This window comes from Amaranthus tricolor, chromosome 15 (assembly GCF_026212465.1).
Source record: "Amaranthus tricolor cultivar Red isolate AtriRed21 chromosome 15, ASM2621246v1, whole genome shotgun sequence".
Lineage (NCBI taxonomy): Eukaryota > Viridiplantae > Streptophyta > Magnoliopsida > Caryophyllales > Amaranthaceae > Amaranthus > Amaranthus tricolor.
This window is the reverse complement of record NC_080061.1, coordinates 3,890,841-3,917,563: the sequence shown is the minus strand read 5'-3', so window position 1 is coordinate 3,917,563 and position 26,723 is coordinate 3,890,841. Positions and strand designations below refer to the sequence as shown.

At 31.9% G+C, this 26,723-nt stretch overlaps 2 protein-coding genes across 2 annotated transcripts; one reads left to right on the top strand and one right to left on the bottom strand.

Annotated features, from left to right (window-relative positions):
* Nucleotides 1–45: 45 nt before the first annotated feature.
* Nucleotides 46–3,137, bottom strand: LOC130800748 (glycine cleavage system H protein, mitochondrial-like). Its single transcript, XM_057664357.1, has 4 exons — nt 2,826–3,137; nt 1,653–1,741; nt 1,006–1,173; nt 46–619 (listed from the first exon to the last, which is right to left on the bottom strand). The coding sequence occupies exons 1-4, from the start codon at nt 2,920–2,922 to the stop codon at nt 491–493; spliced, it is 483 nt and encodes a 160-aa protein (XP_057520340.1). The 5' UTR covers nt 2,923–3,137; the 3' UTR covers nt 46–490.
* A 754-nt stretch (nt 3,138–3,891) lies between these two features.
* On the top strand, nt 3,892–11,790 carry LOC130800747 (uncharacterized). The gene is made up of 7 exons (XM_057664356.1): nt 3,892–4,342; nt 4,922–5,054; nt 8,702–8,790; nt 8,894–8,972; nt 9,043–9,152; nt 10,018–10,082; nt 10,717–11,790. Exons 1-7 carry the CDS (start codon nt 4,220–4,222, stop codon nt 10,808–10,810), a joined length of 693 nt encoding a protein of 230 aa, XP_057520339.1. The 5' UTR covers nt 3,892–4,219; the 3' UTR covers nt 10,811–11,790.
* The last annotated feature ends 14,933 nt before the right edge of the window (nt 11,791–26,723 follow it).

Below are 26,723 nucleotides of genomic sequence, written 5' to 3'. Positions count from 1 at the left end.
TTGAACCCAAGTCCAACTCTTATTCAGCTCGACCGGGGCAAGAAAAATCCGATTCAAATTCGAAAAAAAAGAAACGGACTCCTAGTAAAAAAATAACTTATGAACAGAACAAAGGTTAGAAATTATTTTTTTTATTTTTTTAAATTTTTAGTTTAGCCTTGTATATGTATTTAGATTATAGAGCAAGCAATCGTAATTTACTGATTCAATTGATATAAAATGTGTTCTAAACAACAAGCTTCCTGCTACTGCTTTTCAATGTACAAGCCCTTTTCGCCAATTGTTTGCCAATTTCATCTATAAAGCTCTCACTTATAAGAGAAAATGCGGCAAAGATTGGTGATAGAGTAGAAGCCTAATTTGAAAGATCATGGAGCGAAAATATAGCTATCTACTTATAGTCTTAAACATGACGATTTGCAAGTTTTTTTACATCGAAAAGAGGCAGGAAAAACATGGCTTCAAAGATGATTATATGTTGTTCATTGTGCTAATGATGGGCATCTTCCTCTTCAAAGAATTTTGTGTACTCTTTAGGACCCATTAAGCTTTCCAACTCTGCTAGATTACTTGGCTTCACTTTGACCATCCATCCTTCCTCGTATGGACTTGTGTTTATCTGCATCATTATATGTTATTACGTGATCAAACCGATGAAGTTTCATCCTAAAATCCAATTGTTCGTAGGAGGTGTAGCCCATCAAGTATATATGTTAGTCAATCTCGCTTTAATTCTTCGATATGGGATCACATGTAGGTTATTTTTCAACACAAACATGTTGTGCAATCCACTAGTTCATCATAACATGTCACTTGCCCCAACGTTAAGTGCTTTTTGCGTGGGCAGAGTTTGAAAGTTTATACATACGCAACCTTGCCTCGTCATAACAAAGAAATGCAACTTACCTTGTAATAACAAAGAGGTTAGTTTTGATCGACTCTTGATTATCCAAACCATTATCTATCTAATTAGAGATTTGGCAGCAGAGCATGAGAAAGACATACCAAGCCAGGAGTATCGGAAAGCTTGGAGTTAACCTCAATGATTTGACCAGAAATAGGGGAATTAACATCACTAGTTGCTTTCACACTTTCAACTGATGCAAATGCTTTTCCTGCTGCTGCTTCTCCTCCTTCTGGTAACTCTGCAAACACTACATCTCCGAGATGGCCCTGCACACCATTACTTTGTTCAGTTTGTAGTATAACAACAATGTCAAAGTATTAATCTCAATCTGTAAGGTCAGTATGAACTTTACGCTTGTTTGGTTAGTAGTACTAAATGGTGGTAATGAGAATGATTTTTAGGTAAAATTTCTATCAAAAGTTCCATGTAATTCACATGGTGATGAAACTTTGATAATAAAAAAAAATTTGTGTACAAATTTCCATTACCACCTCTCCCAATAGTAATGCATTGGAATGAATTTTATAAAGAAATGTGATGATTGAAGTTGGACAAGTATAGTCATCAAAGTAATCAATAGATTTTTCAACTAAAATTACACTAATTTTCATTTAAATTATCACTGTTTAATACCACCTACACTTAAAGTACTAATCATAAACTGATGAAACCCACAAGGTCAACCTTCAAAATTAAGTGGCCAAGACATCATAAAGTGAGGGATCAGACAATCAGAGGTACGAACCTGAGCATGATCAGTAACACCAATGGTGGCCACTGAACCTTCATGTTTCACCCATTCATGTGATGATGCATACTTCAAATTATCCAATACTACATAATGAATATGTATAAGTACAACATAATGAACAAACATACTGATTCGATATTTTATAAAAATTAAATAATTTGCTTTAAGTATGTTTGTCAATTTATAAATTACATACTTTTAAAAAATATGATTGTCAATTTCTAATCCGTCACTATTATAATATACTTTATTCATTTCATACTATCAAACAAGTTATTTACCCAATTTTCATGCTATCGAAAATTTTTAATTTATATTTTACTTAATGTTAATCAAATAGCATGTCTACTTTCTTGGTTGTATCTGAAGTTATGCATATATATTAAATTAATTACTTCGATCCTTTCCGTTTTTTGTGTTTGTCCACGTTATTTTTGCACGCATTAAAGCAAATTTTGAGTCTCAAGATCTCTATGTACGCATCATAAAAAAATTGTTATATATTGAAAAACTCTGCATCAAAACGAATCTAATAAGATCTCAAATAATATATATTATCTTAAATATATACTTCAAAATCTAATTTAAAATTTTCTCATCTAATATTAAAAAATTAAAAGTGTACAAAAAAATAAAGTGAGAGAGTAGCATATATGAGTTAATACAATCTACTCATAAAATTATAACTCATAAGATTCCAAAGTTGGAGTGACTGTAATAAATCGGGACCATATAGAATAAATTTATAGATGTATTAATTACAATATTAATAATTTAATATTCCCTCCAATTCTTTTAAGTTTTGCCATTTAGTTTTTGATATTATTTATCAATCACTTTTAATTTGTATTTATTTTTAATCTAGACATTAAAATATAGTCACTTGAGATTTTATTTGATTAGTTTCAATGTAAATTTTATTAATATTAATTTTTTATAATTTTAAATTATGCACAATTAAAAATATTTAAATTAGTATATTAAATAGTGTGTCAGAGTTAAATGGGACAACTTAAAAGAATTGAAGGAAGCATCGTATAAATCAAAGTGCAACTTTTATATTTGTAATCTATTTCTCCATCAAATTGGAACCTTTATTATGTAAATCAAAACGAGAGCTTTTTGTTGAATATATGAATAATTACAACATAAAAGGGAGGAAAATACCAGTGGAAAAGCATGTTGATAGGGAAACTGGAGGGAAAGAAAGAGGCTTAGAAGTACAAGAAAGGCAAAGTGCATTAGTAGTACAAGATGCCCACATTCTCTAAGCCATTTTTGTGTGTGTTTTTCTTTTTGATTTGTGTCAAATAGGATTCCTGTGTTTTTGGGCATGTTTTGAGAAAGAAAGTGGGAAGCTAAGGCTGTATTGAATGTTGGATAATGAAAATTGAAATCCTAATCCACTTTTTAATCAACCCCTTGTGAAAGATTATTCATCATTTTTCACAATAATTCATCACCCAATGCCCGAGTGGATCCTAATGTTTTTATTTAGTGATATTGGAAAGAATGAAAGACCACCTATTTTCACAATACTAGTACTCTACTTCTATAACAAATTTTTATTTTTTGCCCTCTTCTTTTTAAGAGAATAAGGAAGAGCTAAAGATTTTGAAACCCCTCAAAACTCTATATTAATATTAGTGTGATTATTTTTCTTATGGTTTTAATGAAAAAAAAAAATCCTAGGAGTAAATATGTTTACAAAAGTATTTTCATCTTAAGACTTATATTAACTAAAATATTGTAGAAATACTTTAATTTCTACCGTGAAAAGAGGGAGTGAGTTCAAAAATAAAATTAGGGATAATACATAATGACATATAAGGTTTCATGAATGAAATGAGACTTTATCTTCAAAAAAAAAATCTAAGTCTTTGTTTGTTTAGAAGAAATAGAAATAGAGAATGAGATTAAAAAAATGAGAAAGTCCACAAAATAAAAGTATTAGGAAAAAGGTGGTATTTTAGTTGAGATTCTTTTTTCTATGTCGTTTTTCCAAGTTTCTAACATAACAAATAAGATATAAGATTTTTTATCTTTAAAAAGTCTCACCTTAAAAGTCTCATATTAAAATTTTACAAATTCTTTTTTCTTGTGCCAAACAACCAATAATAAAAACATAACTTGTTTATAAATAAAATAAAAAAAAAACTTAGAAAAACATATGCTAATTTTAATTAATACCTAAAGTTACCTATTGAGAGTTCGTAATTGCTCCATCAAAAGCCGAAGTTGGTCAATCTCCCAAAATTATGATTCTACTTCACGCGCGGATGTTTGCATGTTGGCTCGGCAGGTGATTCACGGCAATGAGTCGTGACATAGAGTGAGTGAATCCTTATTGGGTCATTAGTCAGAACACATACTGGAAGTACACATGAGTCATGACATAGCATTTGATGTGGCAAGAAAAGAAGCCGAGAAGGTGAGGAAGAACTAAATCGGCTTCCCCAATTCGGTTCATCTCCCTTAAAATCAGAACTTAATTTTCATGTGTTTGTTTGACTGACCATCGCGAAATTCGATCAAATTGGAAAATAATTAGAAATCAGAAGATGGGTGAAATCCAATTAGGTGAAAGTAGCAACGATCCTACATTACTCAACACGGTTGATATCCTTCTCAAGACTATTGGCCCTTCTCGCCCTTCTCACCTTATTGTCCCTTCTTGCATTAAGGTAATTTAACTTCACCCCTTGTTTATTGGTTTTAGATTGTTGGGTATTTTCACTTAATTCAAGATTTTTGATTTTTGGGTATTTTCTCTTGATCCTTCAATTGTAAAGATTTCCCCTTGTTTAATGGTTTAGATCGTTGGGTATTTTCACTTAATTCAAGATTTTCCCTTTTTATGGTTTTAGATTTAGATTGTTAGGTATTTCACTTAATTCTCCAATAATAAACATTTTCCCTTTTAATGGTTTTGAATTGTTGAAAACTTTCACTTAATCCTTCAATCGTAAAGATTTCCCTTTCTAATTGATTTAGATTGCTGGGTATTTTCTTTTTAATTTTTGGTTGTGATCATATTACATAAAGTCTTGTGCATGAATTTAGTTTAGCATTGGAAGAAGATTACTTTGATTAAGATGAAATTAGCTTGCTTTCTACTAAATTCTGTATGTAATTGTGAGTTGATTATGATTATGTATGCCCTAAAAAGCATTTTGTTATGCATTTTTGATTAAAATGCAGATCTTTTTTGTTGTAATGTTTGATTAATTGTCGATCTAAATCTCTTTTTAAAAAATTATTAGGTACGTGATTTAAGAAAATTAGTTGCTGCAAGTAAACAGTTGCCAATTGAGACTTTGAGGCTTATTTCTAGAGGAAGTGCATTGCATGATAGCAAAAATGGAGAAGATGTTTCCGTTAAACTTTCAGATGGTGGTAAGATCTTAGGTTTTATAGCATTTTCTTAATCTTTTTTTTACTTTCTTTGTCACTTGATTTTATGTGTTTGTGTGGTATAATTGTTGATTTATTCTTATTTGATTAAATGTAAGGGTGAGATAAGACTTCTCCTATATATTAAGTGCATAATAGATGCTTGTGCTGGTTATAATCTGTATCTTTATCATATGTGGAATCATTCCTTGAACATGAATGATAACTTGAGGAAGATTGTGCCACTTTAGAAGGAAGTTTAGATAGCATTTTAGCATCACTAATTAGGATTTGATGAAGGGATCGTATGATTATTAAATCAAACTTTCTTGAGGAATAAGCTTGACACCCCCAAGAAGAATGAGTGTTGTTTTTGGGAGCAAATGAAGAGGACTTATTAAGGTGCTAGCATTCAGAAAAGCAGGCAAATATCTCAACTTTCCTATTGTGAAGTTAGGTTTTCTGATTATACTTCCATTTACAATCTTAGATTACACGTCTTTAAGAGAAAGCACTTTTGAGTATCAATCTTGTGAAGGTTCTCAAGCTTTCTTGTTATAAAGGTTGGACTGCAGTGAGGGCCTTTGTTTTGAATATTAGATCTGAATGTTATTCTAAGAGGAAACTTTTGTGGAGGAGCCTTCCTCTTCTGAAAAGCTTTTGAAGGGATTTCAAGAGCATGAAAAGTTTAAAAACCCAAGTATCATCAACCATTGGCCTCTTTGGCAGTGCGCACGTCATATTATCACCTTCCAAGTTCTTTCCCCGATTTGGAAATATGATCAATTAACTGAATATATTTGTCGTCATTGTGGATGAGTAGGGACAAAGTTGCAATTTGAATTTTTTTTTTTTTACCACTTTCAGATGGCAATTTACGAATTATCATGTCTTTGGATAAATTACACCAAGATTTGGAAATTGGACCTAACTTAGTGTGCTTATGGATGTGGCATTTCATTCTGCCTTGGTGTTGTCTATCACATTGATCATAAGTAGGAAATGTAACCTTATTACCTTAACACTAATCACAAATCAGAAGTCTTGTATCACAAATGTAGATATAACTATAACAGAAAAAGAATTGAAAACAAAAGACAGGCTTCTTCTTCTTGTTGCAAATGAGAAACGAGAAACATTAATCGAGTATTTTAAATTGTGTTTCCATACTGTTTCAGTACAAACGGTTTGAATAGTGGTACGGGGCATAGTTTCACTTTTGTCACTTCAATGGTAAGGACGACTCCTATTCTGTACATTTCGGTTCAAATGAGGATGCTTTTTGAAGAAAAATTCAGTGTGAAGATGCAGATGGAGGATCAGCACTTTTTTTATTCAAATTTCTTTTTTTTTTTCGAGGCTGGTTGCAACTTAGTAATCTTTTCACTTCTCTTTCAGATTGCAAAAGTGGTCTATAAAGTATGATTGCTAAGCTCTTGGAGCAGAAAGTTCTGAATATTCATATAGGATTGTTTCATTTTATATTTATGAGCTTGTAGTGCCTTGGAATAAAATTCGGAGTACCATCCAATCTTAGGGGCTTAAATTTTACTTAACATAAGGCTCAGCCAACTCAAACAGTCTGGTTTGAGGATCTTAAGTATCCTGCTAAGATTCAAATCCGTTTTTAATGAACTTTTGAGGTGACATGATATATAAGGATTCTTAAAACACTTACGAATGAAGAAAATAACACAATTGCAAAAAAGTGAAGTGCAAAAAACTTGTTTATTGAATGATATGCTTCTAAAGTTTAGCTTAGTTGACATGGCATTGCTTCTAAGATTGTTTGCCAGTAGTTCTTTCGATGAGGAAGATTTATGGTTCTTTGATTTTAGATGATAATGGGTTATATTTAAATGACTCATGAAATCATGTGCACTTATTAATGTGAAGTAGCAAAGGTCAATCAAAATTAACATCTTTGTTATCACTAACAAGAGTAAAGTTGCGTTTTTCCGACCCTCAAATCCCACATACAATTTATGGCCTTGTAGTAATGGACTTTTAAACCAAAATTTGATGTTAATAAACCAAAATTTGCCACAGCTGAAAGAGTGGCAAGCGGGTTGTAGAGTAAATAAAGCTCATTGGGGATAGGAAAAGCTTTTTTTTGTTTGATGATTGGGCAGTCAAAATTGAGTAACTATTGCTAGTTGGCAAACACCTTTGCAATATTATTAAAAAAGAATCTTGCAGTGATTGGAACTATTAGAAAACAATCTTATAGTGACAAATAAATTATTTATATCCTTGGATTCTACGGCTGTTAGATGATAAATTACGACTATTAGACGAGCGCTACTATATAGATTAAAGTGTTGGATTTTTAGAAGTGATAATCGTAGGAAGATGAGAGTAGCAAAAGTGTGAATACTTTGATGGATGATCGGGCATACATTAAGGGACTGAATTTGAAATGTTGATATACAAAAGGAATTAGAAGTCACAGGTATTGAGGAAAGATGTAAGAGAATCATTTAGGATGGTTTTGGCACATGTAAAGACGGAAAATTAGTAAAGCGGTAAGGAAGATTGAAAGTTGAACCCATAAGACTTATTAAGAGGGTGAAGAAGATCAAAGATGACCGGAGGGCAAGAGTGCAATAAGATATAAAGAATTTAGTCTTAAAGGCTGACTTGAGATGGTAGAAATCGAAATAAATGGTAAGAAGAATCCATGTGGACAACCAGTTCCACTTGATGTGTTGGTTCATGTAATTGACCCTAATTTTTTGGATTAAAGCTTTTGCATTGTCCTTATTGTTAGCTTTTTTTTAAATAAATTGTTGGTGTTTGGGTGAACACGTTATCAATACATTATGTACTATCTTTCATGACAGAGGCTTTTAATTTGCCAACCAAAACTAAGTAGTGAGTCCCATAGGATGCTCACATGAAATCACCAATGTTGATGAGCTTAACATTTAGTTTTAGTTAGTATTTTGGTTGGTAGATGCATCTTTTAGTAGCGTTTTACATATTGTGAACCAAGCATGCTCCTAATGTTGAATATATTTAATTTGATCCCATTATGGATTATATATTTTACTTTTTCATCAAATAGATAGAAATATTTTAAAAAATTAAATAAATAACTAAATAATTAATTAAAATTTGTTAAAAGTAAAAGAGAAAAGGTCAAACACCTAAAATGGTATATGTTTCTCCAAACTCTTCAAGAAATTCAAGGCCAAACCATTATATTTCTGTAAAGTGTTTCTTTGAAAACGGTTACTGGATAACTACACTAAAGAAACAAAAATTGTTTTCGAGAAGTTAGGCCAAACTATTGTCACTTGATTCGCAAATCTCCTTGCACCAAATTTTTAAAAAAATGGTTAGTTTTGGACTATTTTCAGCAAATTTGAGCGAAACGCAAATTAGTTAGCGAATTATGTTACACTTGGGAGCTTCAAAAAACAAACTTAAATATTATAGTATTTTCTAGTATCTACCCAAAAAATTCAAAATACCTCCCCAGTTGTTTTTACTAGCCCTTCTTGATGAAAAAAGTTTGTTACTACGTTCTAGAAGATGCTGCTCGCGAAAGTGTAGTTAATCGAAATTGCACTTCACTAGAAGGTGATATCAAGGACTGTGATGGCCTGTTTATCCACCTCCTAATACTTCTATACTTTATGTGTCAGATTTCTTGATTGTTACTGTTAGACCCAAGGCACCACCAAAACATATTAGAGCCGGATATGATGACGATGATGAGGACGAAGATGATTTGGTTAGAATATGATGATTATTTCTACTTGACTATTTCAGTTTTAGTTGGATGTATTCTCACTTTGCCTTTCCCTACTTTGCTTCTTGTTCTTTCATGAATCTAGAAGTTCCAGATCCCAGAGTCTACAAGTCGGTGGAAGAGGAAGCTCTTTTATATTTTACATGATAAGTTGAAGCTTCCTGGTGAGCATCTTAGCTGACTCTTGCATAATTTTTCTGTATATGTGCTGATTTTATTTTGTTGTATTCGTAGATATTGTTTTGTTAGCAATATTCTCTCTTAGCATAAAGGCATGGGCATTTATCATCCTTTGGTTTATCTTGGCTCCAGTGGCACATAAATGGGATCTGGGACCACTATATGTAAGTTTCTAATTATCGTTTTATGCATGTACATATTTTTCTTGATTTTTGTGTGCTTTCGTTGTCTATATTTTGACTGCCACACTGCATGTGATGTTTATGCTATTTGACACTGATCAGTCTTCTTGTTGCTTGGTTGCTTTGTGATTCTGTCATCAGTGTAGTCACTCAGAATTAGGGGTGTTCAATGGGGTGAGTCGACCCGACGGATTTCAGGGTCGGGTCACGTTTTAACAGGTCATTAGCGGGTCGGATCGTTAGCAGGCCTTGCTGTAAAGGGTCGGGCCAGGCCGGGTCGGATAATTATCGGAACTGATTGTGAAAAAAATTATACCACTTTTTTAAAAATATTTTTATATGTTATTATTATATAAATAGGTGGGTCGACCCAACGGGCCATAAAGAAGAATAAAAAAACTATTTTATGAACTTCTAGAAAACGGGTCAAAGTGGGTTGGATTTAAACTGACTTTGACCCACCCCGCCCGGTTTAACATTTGACATGACCCGACCGCACCCAGTTCATCTAAATTTTGACTCGACCCAGCCCGTTGAACACCTCTACTCATAACTCAGAAGTAGTTCACGGATGCCATATAACCTATAGATATACTGGTAAAAGGTTCTATCTGCATACTTGGGTTGTATTTAATTGACCTTATTATTCATCAAGGGAGATAGTAAAAGTGTTTTAAGTGCAAGTCTCATTTAAGTGAAGCTTGCACTTTGTGATTATTCCTGTTGCTATATGTTTATTGTTATGTTTACTCTCACGTATCCCTTCTAGGAAAGTCATCTTGTTTTGTTTTGAAGCAATGTGAATTACCATTTTCTCAGCATGAAATTTTTTCCTCGTTTTTTGCAGATACTCGGAACCGGATTTGCCATCATCTTCTGGAATCTTGGACATCGTCAAACAGGTGAACTCAGGTATGAGCAGACAGACATTGCTGAAATCTTTCTTTTACTATCCGCTACTACTATATTACTAGTCTTTCCAAATATGAACTCATCTTCTTTTGACTTTTCCGATGAATCCATGATTTCAGTATGCAACATTGTGTTTTAAGTGGAAAAATAATCGATGGCTTATTATATATATTTTTCTTAACCTTGTAGGCTTCTAGTTTACCGTTGTGCTTTTATAATGTACTTTTATGTTGTCCTTCAATGATGACACGTAAATGCATGGTGGATGAAGTGTGTAGTTATTGAGGTCAACTGACATCACATAAATCCAGAATAAAATCAATTAGTACATGTAAAAATACCCTAGATGAGTTGGTTAGTATATTATCTTCCACATTAGTGACCAGGATTCAAAACCCATTAAGTGTGTTTAGCCTCAATTTATTCAATAGTAATTGTAATTTTTTTATTTTAAATCATTGACATTACTTTTTTTTCCTAGATCCGCCTTTGTGTAAACGCACTAGCTTAATTTGTAGGCAGTAGGTTTTCACAACTGTTGGTGTTCTTACTGGGTTACACAGTCGATTTTTAAGAAAATTGTCGTCTTTTGTACATGAGAGGTACTGTAATATTTGTTTATGCTAATATGCAGTGCATATTCAATCTTCAACGAGGACTTCAGGGAACTCCCAGGAACTCTCAACGCAGACCGCCTAGATAGAGACATACGAACAGGTCAGCTTTAATTGATCATACAGACTTAATGTGTATAAACTAGTGCAAGTGATACCTTAAGACAATGTGTAAAGCACAATTTTGTCCATAGAAATAGGCTCTAATTGTCTCTACAAGCAATTGATGCCCTTTCTGTAAAAAAAATAAGAGTTTGAATGCATTAGCTGATGTTAGTGACAAAAAACGCTTAATGAGAAGTTTTTCACTACAAATGTTCATGCTTTTCCCGTTAGTATTACTCTCTATTTTCTCTGATTAGTGTGTCCTTTTTGTTTCGCAATTTGGAAATATCGGTACACAAATTCTTCAGCGTACTTCAAGTACTAATCCTCAACATTCGGATATATGTCACACTTCGACACTCTATTTTGGACAAAAACTATTCTATTTTCCTTCATTTAGTTGCGTTAGACACTCAGATACATACTCGTTGCACAACTGTGGTTAAATTTTGATACACATACTCGTGTCAGATATGAGTTTCCGAGGTAAAAAAAGGTTTTCAATGTAAACTGAGAAAACCCAGTTGCACAACTGTGGATTTATCTTGATTTCATACTTGACTAAAGTTTGATCATTTTTTTCTATTAATATGACCAGAATTCTTTCTTTTATTTGTATATAAAGCTCCAATCTGTTTTTAACATTATCCTCCTATCTTTAGAAAAACCCATAATTAGCATCATATGTACTACATAGTAGTTGACCAGAATCAAATTAACCTAAAAGCCATCGACATAATGAGAGTTGACTTAATGATACCGCACGTGTGAGGAATAGTCAACTACTCCCACTGTTCCTGTTTGAGTGTGTTCTGTGACGTGAAGTCAATTGTTATTATTACTCCCTCGTTCAAATATATATTTACTGCAACGTTTCCTTTTTTATGCAGTTTAATGCACTAATTTATTTCTTAACATCTTTAATTATGTATATTAAAAATTATAAAAATTTAATATTACTAATCTTTATAACGAGCCGAATCAAACAAGATCTTACTTGATTATGTTTTAACTTATAAATTAAATACTAATCATAAATTAAGAATGATAAATAAATAGTGATAATTTTCTAATGGTGCAAGTAATTTGGAACAGAAAAAGTATTTTTTAATCCATCCATTTTACTTTGATATAATTTTCTATTATTTTCTTTTGTTCTCATTTATTTATTTTAAATGGGTTCACCATTTCTTATTTTTTTTTTTAATGTATTATTATGGCAATTCCATAGAAACGGAAGAAGTATTAATTAATCAGCTGATCTCTTGAGAGACCGTTTCTCAAGTCCAGCCCATCAAAATTTCATTTAACTAAAAGATGATAATAGGCTGACTAAATTAAAAATGATCTCTCAAAGAAATCATCTCATAAAGAATTTGTGTTAAAGTATTGGGACCCAAGGAGTACTAGCCGTTAGGAGTGGAGTATTATTTTTGTGAGGAAACATTATGAAATGATTGTATAATAAGTACAGTAAAAGGAGAGGGCTTTACTTTTAGTGATTTTATAAAGTTAGAAAGTGGAGTAGTAACGTATTTTTGGAGTATGTCTGAAAATTTTGATCACTTCTTTGCTACAGCCTACATTGTTGACTTCCTTTGTTATGGATTCCGAACCCGAATTTATTCTTAAAGAATCATCTTATGTTTGGGCCATTTTATAAAGATTGGTTATACTTGCTTTATTTATAGTGTAGTCTATTGAGTATTTCGTTTCTTGAGTTTGAAATAGAAAGTTTGGAGTTATTTTTTATCAATTTTTGGTTCAAGAATAAACATAAAAACAAGTGAATGAAGTAATACATGAATGAAATAATGAGAGAAGGTGAGTTTGTAAATTAAATTATTATAAGATACTTTTTGACTATAACTTAATAAAAATGTAATAAAGTTAAAGACAAATGTAAATGGAAATTTGAGTTCAAAAACAAAAGTGAAAAAAAACAACTATGGATTGCATCATATTGGTCCAATTGCCGTTTTACCAACTTTTTAATTAATACACCTCTAGTAATTATTGTTTGATAAGTACACTTCTTTTGAAATATTACCATTAATAAACAAAATACCAATTCTGAGCTAAAAACTCTCATGGATTGATTTTAAGTAGGGGTGTTTATGGGCTGGTTTGAGTGGTAGCGAATCAGATATGCTTATACAAATTTATCTACGGGCTTAAATGATCAAAACTCCACCCGCTATGGCTGACCTAATTTTTTTGCCAATATCCCTTTTCCTTAGCTGGCGTGATCGGTAAATGGACAAGAACAATATAAAAAATTTAAAATATAATTTTAAAAATTCAAACAAATATTCCACACAAGACTATGATCATAATACAAAGTCTAAAGTTAAGTCTTAACATCAATAAAAATAATTCAATGCACTGTTTAAAATACTTCAAATATATATAGAAATATTCTCAAAAGAAGAGCTATGTGACGATGCAAAATGAATACCTAAGGTAGTGAAGCTAAAACCCTAAATATTCACACTGTTGGACTATTAAAGTAATCACGCTATGGACTTAGAGTTTGAGCTCTTGAAATAGTGTATCTTTTCATATACTTTAAAAAATGTATATCTATGATATAAGCAGACGGGTAGGTTTACCTGCGGCTATTATTTTAAGTCGCTACCCACCCGCTTATCTTTTCAGACAGGTATTACCCATTTAAATATTAAATTATTTCAAAAAATTATCTAAGCCTACCCGCTTTATAAGCCGAGTGAGTCAAATTTGTAAGCCATAATGAGAAAAGTTTACTTTTTTAACATATATATTTGTTGGATTCGACTTATATTCCATACACTTGACTATTTTTGTTGATTTTCTTGATTGAACTTTCTTTTGTTGTAGTTTCGTTGAAGTAACTTAAATAGCTAGTACAAAGAGAGTATTGCGGTATTGGTTTAGATGTCATTGTATGAATGCAAAGTCATAAATATGAGTCTTAAAAGCAATTTTTATAGAAATGTAATATGTTTATGGTTATATAGTTTCTTTAAACCTCGCTTTATAAAAGGATGTTTCGTAGATTAACGTCTCCTTTGGTATGTAGTAATAAACGGTGGTAATAGGAATGAAAAGTTAGTGTAATTTTAGTTGAAAAATTTCTTGGCTACCTTGATGACTATGCTTGTCTAACTTCAATCATCTCATTTTTTTCATAAAATTCATTCCAATGCATTACCATTAGGAAAGATGGTATTAGGTGGTAATAAAAATTTATAAACAAAAAAATTTTTTGTGATTAAAGTTGCATATCATTAAGTTTCATTACCATGGGAATGATATGGAACTTTTAATGAAATTTTACACTATAAATTATTCTTATTGTCACCATTTAATATCACTAACCAAACAAGCCGTAAATTGCATTATCTGAAGCAAAAGAAGAAAATAGAGTAAAATTTTTCAGACTAGAAGTAAATATTTGAGTATATGTTATACGTAGAAGTAAATAGAATAGATAGTTGGACATCCGATTCCCTACGGCACGCAGTTACTTCTGGTCTTCTGGACAGTCAACTCCCAATCCCCATAACTTTCCTTTTGGTGGGTTTTTCCACATTTAATTAGGATTTTTATATTTTGGGATACTATTTTCTATTATCAGACAAATTAGATTATAGAGTATTTACTACTTATTCCTTTATTTTAATATATTATATTTAATATATTTGATTTTTCATGGAATTTGTATATGCTATTATTGATCATTTACATCTTGTTACACGTAACTAACAATTAAAATAAGTTAATATTATAAAAGTATGTGATTGAATGATTAAAATAAAATTTTCTTTTACTATTTGTTTTCTTACATATTAGGTGTATCCGCAAATGAAGCTCAAATAATAAAAAGTCCTTTACAAATTGTTGTAGAAGATGGTCTCATTGGGAGACGTGTCTTATACGTAGGTTAAATACTTTATTTAATATAGATTTTATTTGTGATTATCTTAACGAAAAACGATTTCTCAAAAGAATAACTAAAATCAGGAAGTGTAATAAAACATAAAAAATATTGATATTACTTTATTTTCAAACAATTAGCTTGCATGTCTTTTGTTGGTCTTAAAACGCCAACGATATTTAATTTGTATATTCCCAAAGTGCCATTTTCATACTTTTATATTTGTATATTCCTTTTATGATAAATATATGTGCCCTTGAAGACATTTTATGAGTTTATTATTCATCATATACTACCTTCGAATGTCATACTTTTGTACATCGTAAATTAATATTATTTTATAACTATGCAAAAATGGTCTAGTTAATAATGTGAATTTTTATTATTTTAATTATATACATGCAATTAAAAATATTCTAAAATCAAAATAATATAAATATATTGAATAGCAAGAGAAAAAGTGTAATAGATAATTCCTCCAATAGTTTGTATAAAGAGGATAGTAGGATCTTAAGTCCAAGTCCAGATTAGTGTTTTTAACTTGATAATTATCAATTTTTCTTTTTTTTTTTTAAATGCGATAATTATCAAGTTTTGTCCACACAAGTCTTCAATTTCAAAAAAAAGGAGCTAGCTCACCAACTCAAATGCAAAAATCCCAACTTTGAAAACACAAAAGTGGATTCAATTCTCTTCCCTCCATCTTTTATGTTCACATATAAAAATAAAAACCTACGAACTACTTCCTTCGTCCCATTTGCATTAATTTTTATTTTCGCTAATCTTACTCATTTTGCATTATTTTTATTTTTGAATAATAATTTATTACTTTCTTTTGATCTTACCCTTATGTTTTAATTTTTTTTTACTTTCATCCACATGATTTTTTCTTTTTTATTTATTATAAAAAATATAATAAAAAAAATAAAAGGGCATACCCCCTCAATAGTCGTCTCCCTCTCTTTTTCTATCTCCTCTCTAAAAGAAACCCTAGGATCAAATTCAATTCTATCTTAAGAATACAAGAGATCGAAAGACCCTCACGTAGAAGACTTTATCAAACAACGATGTGGAAGAGGATATTTAGAATTGTTAGATCTTATACATAACGACCGTAATTTTATTAATTTTGAATTATATTTGATTAAAGTTGTTTTGTACTTGCTAATTTTTATTTCTGATCTAAATGTTGTATGACTCTTTATAATAAATCATGTATTATTAAAAAAAATCTTTGATAAAAAATAACTGGGACAAAAGAAGTACATAATTTTGGGAAAACGTTAGCCCAAAAAAGGCTTATGATTATGCATTTTCATGTGGAATTACGTTTATTTTATTATGGAGTATTACTATATATATATATATATATATATATATATATATTTGAATTTATTGGCGGAAATTAAATGTCACCCAACTCAAAGATAAGTGTCATTGAAGTAAAAGTGTATCAGTTTGACTTTTCTTTACTAGTACAACTATTGATAGCTAGCTCTTTCTATTAAAGGAGTATATTTAGATGATTAGGATGAAAATGACAATTCCTAATAAAAGTTTTTCAATATTTCATGGTTTTCTACCTTTAGAGTTTAGTTTCCTTCATGGTTGACTAGATATGTAACTACTTCTATTGCTAAGTCAGTAGCACAATCATGCATTTTGTTTTATGTCTAACTTTTAAGATATTCAAAATTATGTATAGAAATAATAGAATAATATTCTTAGCGTGTCAATTTATACTGAAGTAAATTTTATTATTTTAATATATTTTTTCATATCATAAACTTAAGCATCGTATAGTGTTTTTTCAGTAAAAGTGATTCAAACATTACGACTCATAAAACATAATATAGTGTACTATTATTGTGTTTCCGTCTATTACCCATTTGGGTATATTTTGCATGCTGATCAAGTGTATTGTAGTTGAAATAGAGCTAAGTTGTGTGATGCTTATTATCTTTTGACAATTCCCTAGTTCACATTGTTACCTTAAAAATATATATAGTGCTATTAATATAAGTTTATCTCCTAATTCCTAAACATGGTGCTAATATAACAATCAATATGAGATCTCTTTTACATGATATAATTATATTGAGACTTTTTTGGGTGTTTTGCTACTATTTTTCAAACTTTTGCTAAAGTCACATATATTTAATTTTGGAATATTACAAAGTCAACGAACCTAGCTAGACATCTAGATCACACTGTTTTTGTTTATTATAACTCAGAAAAGCATATTAATTAGTGGGTTTGCCATTTTAAACCATAAGAACTAAGAAGTCATATCCGCATGCACAAAAAACCCTATGTTTACATATTGATGATTTTTCTCATGAATCGTGATTTTATATTCGAATGTTATACAAATTAAATTGAAGTATTTGGAGTAAATATTATTTTTTTTAAATAAGGTTATAAGATCAAATCTTATATAATTATTTCATTTCTTCAGCCTAACCTACAGTTTAAAAAATATAGAAGATTCTACTTATCAACAAAATCAATTATTCTTTTAATTATCTATTTCATATGGGTACATAAATGACATCTATTCGGTAAATGGATTTCTTCAAGTGTTTGAGCAAGTATAATATATATATATATATATATATATATATATATATATTCATTGATTTGATTTTTTTTATGATAACTCGTTTTAACTTTTAAGGTTTATAAATACTCATACTTTGCTTTAGATTTATTAGGTCTAATTTATTTATTTTTAACATAAATTAGGTCTAATTTAATTTTTTTTGACATAAATTAGGTCTAAATTGAATACTATTCCTATCTAACTTAGTTTGATGAAAAGAGTGCTTTTTAAACAAAGATTGGTGGGGTGGGGGAACCTAAATCAATTAAAGTAGGCCCACAGTCTGATCTCATAATGTCTTCTAATTAAGGGACTAGGATGATTTTGTTGAATAAGTATTTGAGATAACTGCTCAGGTCAATATGTATGGGACCATATGCACTTAAAACTCTTTTAAAGTGCTCTTTATATTCATTCCTATTCTCCATAGCTGTTACATTTAGTTTTGGATAACTATTTATTTATAATTCTTAAATTGTATTTTATTATTAGTCTATAAGATAAAATATAGTCATATGAAATTTCATTTGATTCGTTTTAATGTAAAGTTTATGAATATCAACTTTTCATGATTTTTAGTTATATATAATTAGATATATTAAGGATTGAATAAGTGCATTGGATAGAGTGTATAAAGTAAATGGGACACTTATGATGAATAGAAGTGAGTATATATCATCATACTCCCTCCGATTTAGCCTAACGTCCCATTTGCTTTTTGAACTCTATTCATCTCTTACTGTTGATTTGGGAGTTTTTTATTATTACTATACAAGTTAAAACATAATCATGTGGGATTTTGTTTGATTCGTCTCAATGCAAGGATTATTCATATTAACTTTCTATAATTTTTAATAATGCACAATTAGAGATATTAAGGATTGAATAAGTACATCAGATAGAGTGTATAAAGTAAATGAAAGTCTAATCAATCATCCTTTTTTTCCCTTTAAAATTGCTATTAAGTGTGATGTGTATGTATCATGTATGAATATATCATTAGCAGTAATAATTTTAAAGAGATTGCATAGTACTAACAGCCCATTTTGTAGGTGGTAATTGAAATGAAAAACAAGTGTAATTTTGGTCGAAAATTCTCTTGTTTACCTTGATGGCATGCGTGTCCAACTTTAATCATCTCATTTTCTTCACACAATTCATTTCAATGCATTACCATTTGGAAATGTAGTATTAGATGGTAATGAAAATTTACAAACAAAAAAACTTTTTTGTGATTCAAGTTTCATCGCCATGGAAATGATATAGAACTTTTAATAAAATTTTACACTATACATTATTCCCATTACCGCGATTTAATACCACTAACCAAACGTGTAACCGCCTCGAATTATGAAGGCAAACACTAACTGGAATTTAGTATTAATCAAGCGGAAGCTTACTTTTGCCAACACAATTAAGGGGTTACTTAAAGGTCAAACCAATATTCAAGTATAATACTTGAACCAAACCAAAGCAATATAACGGAAGTCTTAACTGTCCATAATATAGGAAAATTACAACCAAATCGAAATAAGTCCAAAGTTCAAATGACATCCTTAAAATAGTCTAAATCTAAACTAACAGTCTCTCAAATAAAATAACGAGATCTAAACAAAGGGGAGTCATACTCCAACTCAGGTTCATCTTTCGCTCGCATATCCATTCTCCGTCGAGGTGCCATAGAGGTTTACTCTAAAAACAAAACCATTGGAAAAACATACAAAGCATAGTATCAGCAAAAAGGCTGAGTATAAACACACTGGTGTCCGTCAAACAAGTTATTGAAACCCTTTTTTTTTTGAGTAAATTCATTTTGAAATATGCTTTTTCATTTGATAAATCATATTATGATTCAAATCCAGTTCAATGGCTCTATAGTCATTTCAAATTCTCATTTTTCATCATAAATCATAAGATCTCAATGGATCCAAATCAATTTCAAACTCATATCATAAGTTTACATGGGTACTCTGTGAGTCATCCTGTGACTCGTTTGGTAGTCGGTCTACCGTCCGCGACATGTCCGGCAAGTGTAACACAATGGTATTGTGAACAATACGTGCTCAGCATTGGTGAGCCGTTTAATCATGCACACAACATTTCCTGTGGCATATGTACCCGCCATTTAGGCTAAAATATTTTTTTGTACATATTATATATCTTGTAATCTTAATAGCATTTGAAAGTCAAAAATATTAACTTTTTCCACATGATAAATATCTTTTATTTGCACATAGCAAAACATACTTTATTTGCAACTTAGCAAAATCAAATCATAATATTTCCCACATGGGTAAAACATGTTTAGCATAATCATATCATTAAACATAACCTTTGTATTATATTGGGGCATCACTAGCATGTATGGAAATGCATCGTAACAAAAAGTAATTAAAGTTCAATATGATTTTTTTTTTTTTTTAAGGAAACCACTAAAATGTTTCATTTCAATCCTTCTCAAAGTAAATATAACTAAAAGGGTTTTGAAATTCATTCAAAACAACTAGAATATGATTCATAAGTCTATAAAATCCTTAAGACAGAAGATTTCATAAAACACTATTTTCTTAAATACGAGATAGTTTTGCAGGTATTAAAATCGGTAATTGATTTACAAAGTACATATTAATTCTCCAACAAGGCCCAAATTAATCAAGTCATTATAATACCTTATTTAAAATGAATTTAAGGTTGTCCCATCAGATTATAATTGGTTATGCGAATTTATAACGATCTTACAATTATTTTCGACAATTTGGGTATTTACCGTTATTTAAATGGTGTCTTAAATCCGTAAAATTTATAGACCATCTAATTTAAACTTAATTTATACTATGAGGCAGTAGGTTATTAATATAAATATAATTTTTTTATATAGGTTTATTTTTACCCAAATTTAATTAACAATATTACATTTTTTAATAAATAAACATTTTCTATTAATTTGATAAATTAGTAAATAATTAATAATTTATTTTATAAAATTATACCAAAGTCCCAGAAGTCATATAACATGTTTATTAGGCCATTTGAACTTATAAAACTCATGTATGATGTTTTATTATTTGTATAGACATTTTATCGATAAATAAAATAAAATAGCTTTAAAATTATTTGAGTCCGATTAAAATATTATAAAAAAAATTATATGATATTCCAGAAGATATTTTAAGAAGTATAAAATTTTAAATAACCATTAAAAATCATGTGGAGTATTTTTAATAATTAATATCGTTATTTTACCGATAAACCGAATAAAATTTATTTAAGTCCATATATGGTCACGAAAATCCATATAAATTTTTGAACATGTATCTAATGCTTATATAAGTGTCTCATAAAACTTTCATGTCCAAAAGACGTCATTTAGTATTTATTTTGTATTTTACCGTTTTCAAACTTACCGATTATTAATAACCGAGTAAAAACTATTAAGGTCCTTAAATGTCAACGAAACCTTCCCAAAATTTTAGCAATTTTACCTACTGTCCATATAAGTATGTGATAAAAATTTCAAGTCCATATGTCTTTGTTTGGTATTTATTTTATATTTTACCATTTTACAATTTACAGTTAAACAATTTAACAATTATTCAAAAATCATAATAAAATTCAAAACTAAATATATTCTGGCCAAATCTTGTTGGAGACATTATAATATATTTTTATTAATTATTTTTGATGATTAAGAGTTCATCTAATACCATGTTTTATAATAAGAGTATTTAACACCTTAAAATCCATTAAAATATCAATTTAACGAATAATCTCAACAAAAGTATCCAAGAAATTTTCTTAACATATAGCTATTGAAAATTTCTTTTAAAATGAATTTCAAATACTTTCAAATTCATATAATCATTTTCATCACAATAACTTTCACAAAGTAGTGTTAAACATGCCTTTAAACATACAATAATTTATAAAATCAACATGCATGATGCCCACAATAATAATACATGTAATAAATTATTCCATACTCAAATTTATCATTTTCACATTATTTTTCTTGATTTAAGAACTTCACTTTGGGAATTTATTTATTTTTTAAAAAAAAAGAAGTTTATACACAAACTTTCCCAACTTGTTCTTAAATCCTTTAAAAATCACCCCATGTGACATACCTCGACTCCAAGCCTATATAATTATTCCGTAAGCTCCTACGCGTTCTTAGATGTGGTTCTAACTTCGGGTCCTTGCCCTTCAAGTCTCAACTCCAAGTCTTCAACTAAACCTATTGCGTTCATCCAAAAATCAATAATAATTTTGGATTTCTAACATGCACTTAACTTCCCTAGTTAGAGTTGTCAAACTAATACTTGTGATGATTTTAACATATTTAGAGTATACTTATTATGTTGAGCAACATAATTAGTTAAGTCCCATAATTTTACTTGAATCCTTTAAGTAACAAAATTTATATGTTTGTAGAAATGCATCTTCTTACTTTCTATTATGGCCTATTTTTATAGATTTATAAATGAGATTTTCTTAGTTTAGAGATAAAATATTCATTTTATAATGATCTTAGTTTATAGAAAGATTCATGTAAAAAAAATATTTTACATGAACAAGTTTTAACAAAAACTAGTGGAATAAAGAAATGAACATAACTTACTCTATACTTGGTGGATTTCTTCAAGTTTGGTGTCTATGGAAAGCTCTTAAGATGAAGATTATTTTTATGGGAGATTTGAGTTTATAAACATAAATTTTCAGAAGTTTTAGATGGGTTTTTGAAGAAGATTTGATGAGAAAATAAGGTGTTTTTGCTAGAAATTGTAAGATTGAACTTCAACTTTGCTTATGGATGAAATAAGGAGTAAAATGAAGAGTGAAAGAAGGTTGATGGAGCTGAAAATATGGACAGCAAATATGTCTTGATTTATTATGTTTGCATGCTTGTTATGATGGTGTTTTTGGGTAAGAACAATAGGGGCTTTGGGTAGAGAGTTTGGTGGAGTGTGTAAGTGAGTTTTGGGGCTAAAAGAGGGCTAGTATGACAGCTAGGGGCTGCTGTTTTGGGGCTGGTTTGGAGTGCTTTTTGTCCTCAATTTGGTCTATAATGGTATAATAAAGGTTTATCTAAAATAGTTTAAAGTTTGGGTAAAAATTGTTGTACATGTAACAAGTTATGTAACTTGTACTTCATGTTTAAAAATCACTTGTATATGTGTGAAATATTTAATTTACTCCCATCATGGTTATATAATATGCTTGGGTAATAATTAAAAATTTTTTTTTTGAACTGTGATGGGTAGTTGCTCAATTTTAAGTTTTTACCTCCAAAGTTTACGTTACTTGTTTCGATTCATAATCATGTTACGAATTAACAAGTTTCTAATCATCGTAGAGATTTTTCAAATTACTACCATCACTAATTAAATTATAATTAGTAACGAACAAATATATAAGAAAAATTAGGCGTTAAAAACGACTAATGAAATCTTCTAATAATACGACTGTTTCAGTCTTCCCTTCTTACAAGAGTTTCGTCCTCGAAACTAACTCAAACTAATGGTTATAAATACATCACTCAAATAAGTAAGGGTATCTAATTAACATATCGTCCTCTTTTTCCCAAGTAGCACTGTCGGTATCCTGTCCACTCCATAGCACTTTCACAAGTGGAATCATGCGGCTACGGAGTTTTCTAACCTCTCGACCTAGGATCCTCAGGGGCTTTTCCTCATACTGCAAGCTTTCAACAAGTTGAATGGGCTCATACTGGAGAACATGTGATGGATCAAACACATATCGGCGCAATTGCGACACATGGAACACATTGTGAATCTTAGCTAATTGTGGGGGTAATGCTAACTCATAAGCTACCTCCCCAACTCTACGCAAAATCTCATAGGGTCCAATGTACCGAGGATCAAGCTTCCCCTGCATTCCGAACCTCTTGATTCCCTTTGTTGGCGAGACTTTAAGGAACACCTTCTCACCGACTTGGAACTCAAGTTTCCTCCTCCTACGATCTGCGTAGGATTTCTGTCGATCTTGGGCAGCCTTCATCCGGTCTCTAATGATTCTGACTTGTTCAGCGGTCTCTCTGATCATTTCTGGTCCAACGAGCACGCCGGGCCTCCCGGTATCCCAATAAAGTGGTGTCCTACACCTTTGGCCATACAAGGCCTCATATGGAGCCATACCAATACTACTCTGATAACTATTGTTGTAGGAGAATTCTATCAACGGTAAGATGTCCTCCCACGAACACTGAAAATCAAGGGCACATGCCCGAAGCATATCCTCTAGAGTCTGGATGGTCCTCTCCGTCTGCCCATCTATAGCTGGGTGAAAAGCGGTGCTGTAATTAAGGTTCGTGCCGAATGCCCTTTGTAGCTCATTCCAAAATCGAGCCACAAATTTTGGATCTCGATCTGAAACTATTGTCATCGGTATACCATGTAGTCTAAGTACTTCTTTCACATAAGCATCAGCTAATTGTTTTGCTTTCCAAGTTACTTTAGCAAGAATAAATCTGGTAGTCTTAGTGAGTCGATCAACAATCACCCAAATAGAATCATTTCCTCTTCTCGAACGGGGCAATCCAACAACAAAGTCCATACTCACTGATTCCCACTTCCACTTAGGCACGGGAAGTGGTTGCAACTCCCCCGGAGTGCACTGGTGGTCAATCTTGACTTGCTGACATACTAGACATCGAGCTATGAAATCCTCGACATCCTTCTTCATGTTCATCCACCAAAAGTATTGTTTTAAATCTGCTAGCATCTTATCCCGTCCTGGGTGGACAGAATACATAGTCGAATGTACCTCCTTGAGTATTTTCTCTATCAATTCAGGATCTCGGGGCACGCATAACCTTCCCTCTAGATGAATACTCCCATCTTTAGCAATACTGAAGTCTTTAACTGCACCCTTTTCAATACCAATCTTCAACTCTAACAAGAAGTCATCATACTGTTGTAGCTCACGGATCTCCTCATGTAGACTCGGTGTTGTACTCATAGAATTGAGAACGCTGTCATATGATCCCTTCTTAACCACAATAAATTCTAGCTCCTTCATCTCCACATAAATCTCGTAGGGCACTGAAATTAGTCCATTAATGACCATTCTCGGTTTTCGGCTTAAGGCATCTGCTACACGGTTTGCCCTTCCGGGATGATACTCCAAAGTGAGGTCATAATCTTTCATCAATTCTAGCCACCTTCTCTGCCTCATGTTAAGCTCCTTTTGTGTAAACAAATAAGTCAAACTCTTGAGATCGGTGTAGATCTTGCAAGTAGTGCCGTAGAGATAATGCCTCCAAATTTTTAAGGCAAATATGACTCCGGCTAATTCTAAATCGTGCACTGGATAGTTCTTCTCATTTGGCCTCAATTGTCTCGATGCGTAGGCAATCACTTTCCCCTCTTGCATGAGTACACAACCCAAGCCCTCTAAAGATGCGTCACTGTATACCGTGAACTCTTTCCCATCCTCGGGCAATACAAGCACTGGAGCCGTTGTTAACCTTTTCTTCAATTCTAGGAAAGCGTCCTCACACTTTTGTGACCACACAAACTTGGTATTCTTTCGAACCAAACTTGTGATCGGTAGTGCGATCTTAGAAAACCCATCAACATATCTTCGGTAATAACCTGCCAAACCCATAAAGCTTCTTACCTCAGTTACACTAGTCGGTGCTGGCCAATCAATGATAGTCCTTATCTTCTCGGGGTCCACTGTTATGCCATCTTTTGAGATTACATGACCTAGGAAGACAACTCGATCCAACCAGAATTCACTCTTGCTCAACTTCCCATAAAAGCTTCTTTCCCTCAATCGTGTTAATACCAATCTTAAGTGCTCCTCATGATCTTTCTCTGTCTTAGAGTACACCAAGATATCATCAATGAAAACCACAACAAATTTATCAAGATAGTCATGGAATGTTCGATTCATCAAGTCCATGAATGCTGCAGGGGCATTGGTTAACCCAAACGGCATCACTCTAAACTCATAGTGCCCATATCTGGTGCGGAAAGCAGTTTTAGGAATGTCTTCCTCCGCTATCCTCAACTGATGGTAACCAGATCTCAGGTCAATTTTAGAGAAAACCCCGGCTCCTTTCAACTGGTCAAATAAATCATCAATTCTAGGAAGTGGGTACTTGTTCTTGATGGTTATTTTGTTCAGCTCCCGGTAGTCAATGCATAGCCTCAAAGAACCATCTTTCTTCTTCACAAACAACACTGGAGCTCCCCATGGTGATACACTTGGTTTGATAAACCCTTTATCTTGTAACTCCTCGAGTTGGGTTTTTAGTTCAGCCAACTCAAGTGGTGCCATTCTATATGGTGCCTTTGAAATCGGGCTTGACCCTGGAACTAGGTCAATGTGAAAATCAATCTCTCTCTTTGGAGGTAACCCAGGTAGATCATCAGGGAATACATCAGAAAATTCTCGCACTATCAAGATCTGACTTAAGTCGACCTCCTTGTATGTTGACTTGCTCATGTGGTAGACCTGGGCTTCCCCACCTCTCTTTGGAAAGGTTGTAAGCCTCTCAATCATCTCTGGCTCAATATTAGGTATGGTCCCATCACTAAAAGCTACTTGTTCCCCTGGATTTTTCTCAACCTTTACATTCCTCTCATAGCACTCAATCACTGCCCTGTGTTTACCTAGCCAGTCCATTCCTAGAATGATATCAAACCCTCCTAAGTCAAATACAATCAGGTCTACATAGAACTCCTTACCCTGGATTATTAATGGGCAATCAATCAACTTTGTATTACATGATACCGTTGATCCGTCGGGTAACTCAACTCTATGCATTATAGGGCATACATTAACATAACAGTCCAAAGATCTCACAAATGACTTAGAAACATAAGACTTGTCGGCCCCGGAATCAAATAAGACACGGGCGGACTTACCAAGCAATAACAGTAATCCGGAAATGACTTTACCTTCTGTCTTAGGACTCAAGGTGCTAGGCTCCTTTGCTGTAGTAATGGCAAAGAATTTTCCTCCTCCCAGGCGCTGGTTCCCTTGGCCTCCAGAAGATGAGGCTTTATTGCCTCCTTTATATTCAAGGTGAAGCTGAGAGTTATTGTTACGCTGGTTCCCTTGATTTCCTGAGTATCGTGCTCCACCATTCCCGGGGTTTCCCCGGTTCTTGCCCCAACAATCTCGAGCCAAATGACCTGGTTTTCCACAATTCAGACACACAGCCTTACCCTCACAGTTAACTCCCTTAGAGTGTCATTTCTTGCATCTATCACACAGTTGACTTTTTAGCAGGTTGAAGTTTTGTGGGTTTCTGTTGCTGTTGAAGCGGTTTTGGTTTTGAAAGTTTCTGAGGTTTTGGTTTTGATTCCCCTTGAAGTTTCCCTCAGCTCTGGGCTTCTTGCTCTGACCTCCCTGGTCTCCTCTAGATCTTT

What these genes read in the sequence shown, in the direction of transcription:
- LOC130800748 (XM_057664357.1), bottom strand. Translation starts at nt 2,922, where the DNA reads ATGTGGGCATCTTGTACTACTAATGCACTTTGCCTTTCTTGTACTTCT. An exon ending in ATCAACATGCTTTTCCACTG is followed by an intron (nt 1,742 to 2,825) that starts GTATTTTCCTCC and finishes TTCATTATGTAG; the next exon opens with TATTGGATAATTTGAAGTAT. An exon ending in TTTCCGATACTCCTGGCTTG is followed by an intron (nt 620 to 1,005) that starts GTATGTCTTTCT and finishes ATAATGATGCAG; the next exon opens with ATAAACACAAGTCCATACGA.
- LOC130800747 (XM_057664356.1), top strand. Translation starts at nt 4,220, where the DNA reads ATGGGTGAAATCCAATTAGGTGAAAGTAGCAACGATCCTACATTACTC. An exon ending in CGTTAAACTTTCAGATGGTG is followed by an intron (nt 5,055 to 8,701) that starts GTAAGATCTTAG and finishes TTTATGTGTCAG; the next exon opens with ATTTCTTGATTGTTACTGTT. An exon ending in TGATAAGTTGAAGCTTCCTG is followed by an intron (nt 8,973 to 9,042) that starts GTGAGCATCTTA and finishes TTGTATTCGTAG; the next exon opens with ATATTGTTTTGTTAGCAATA.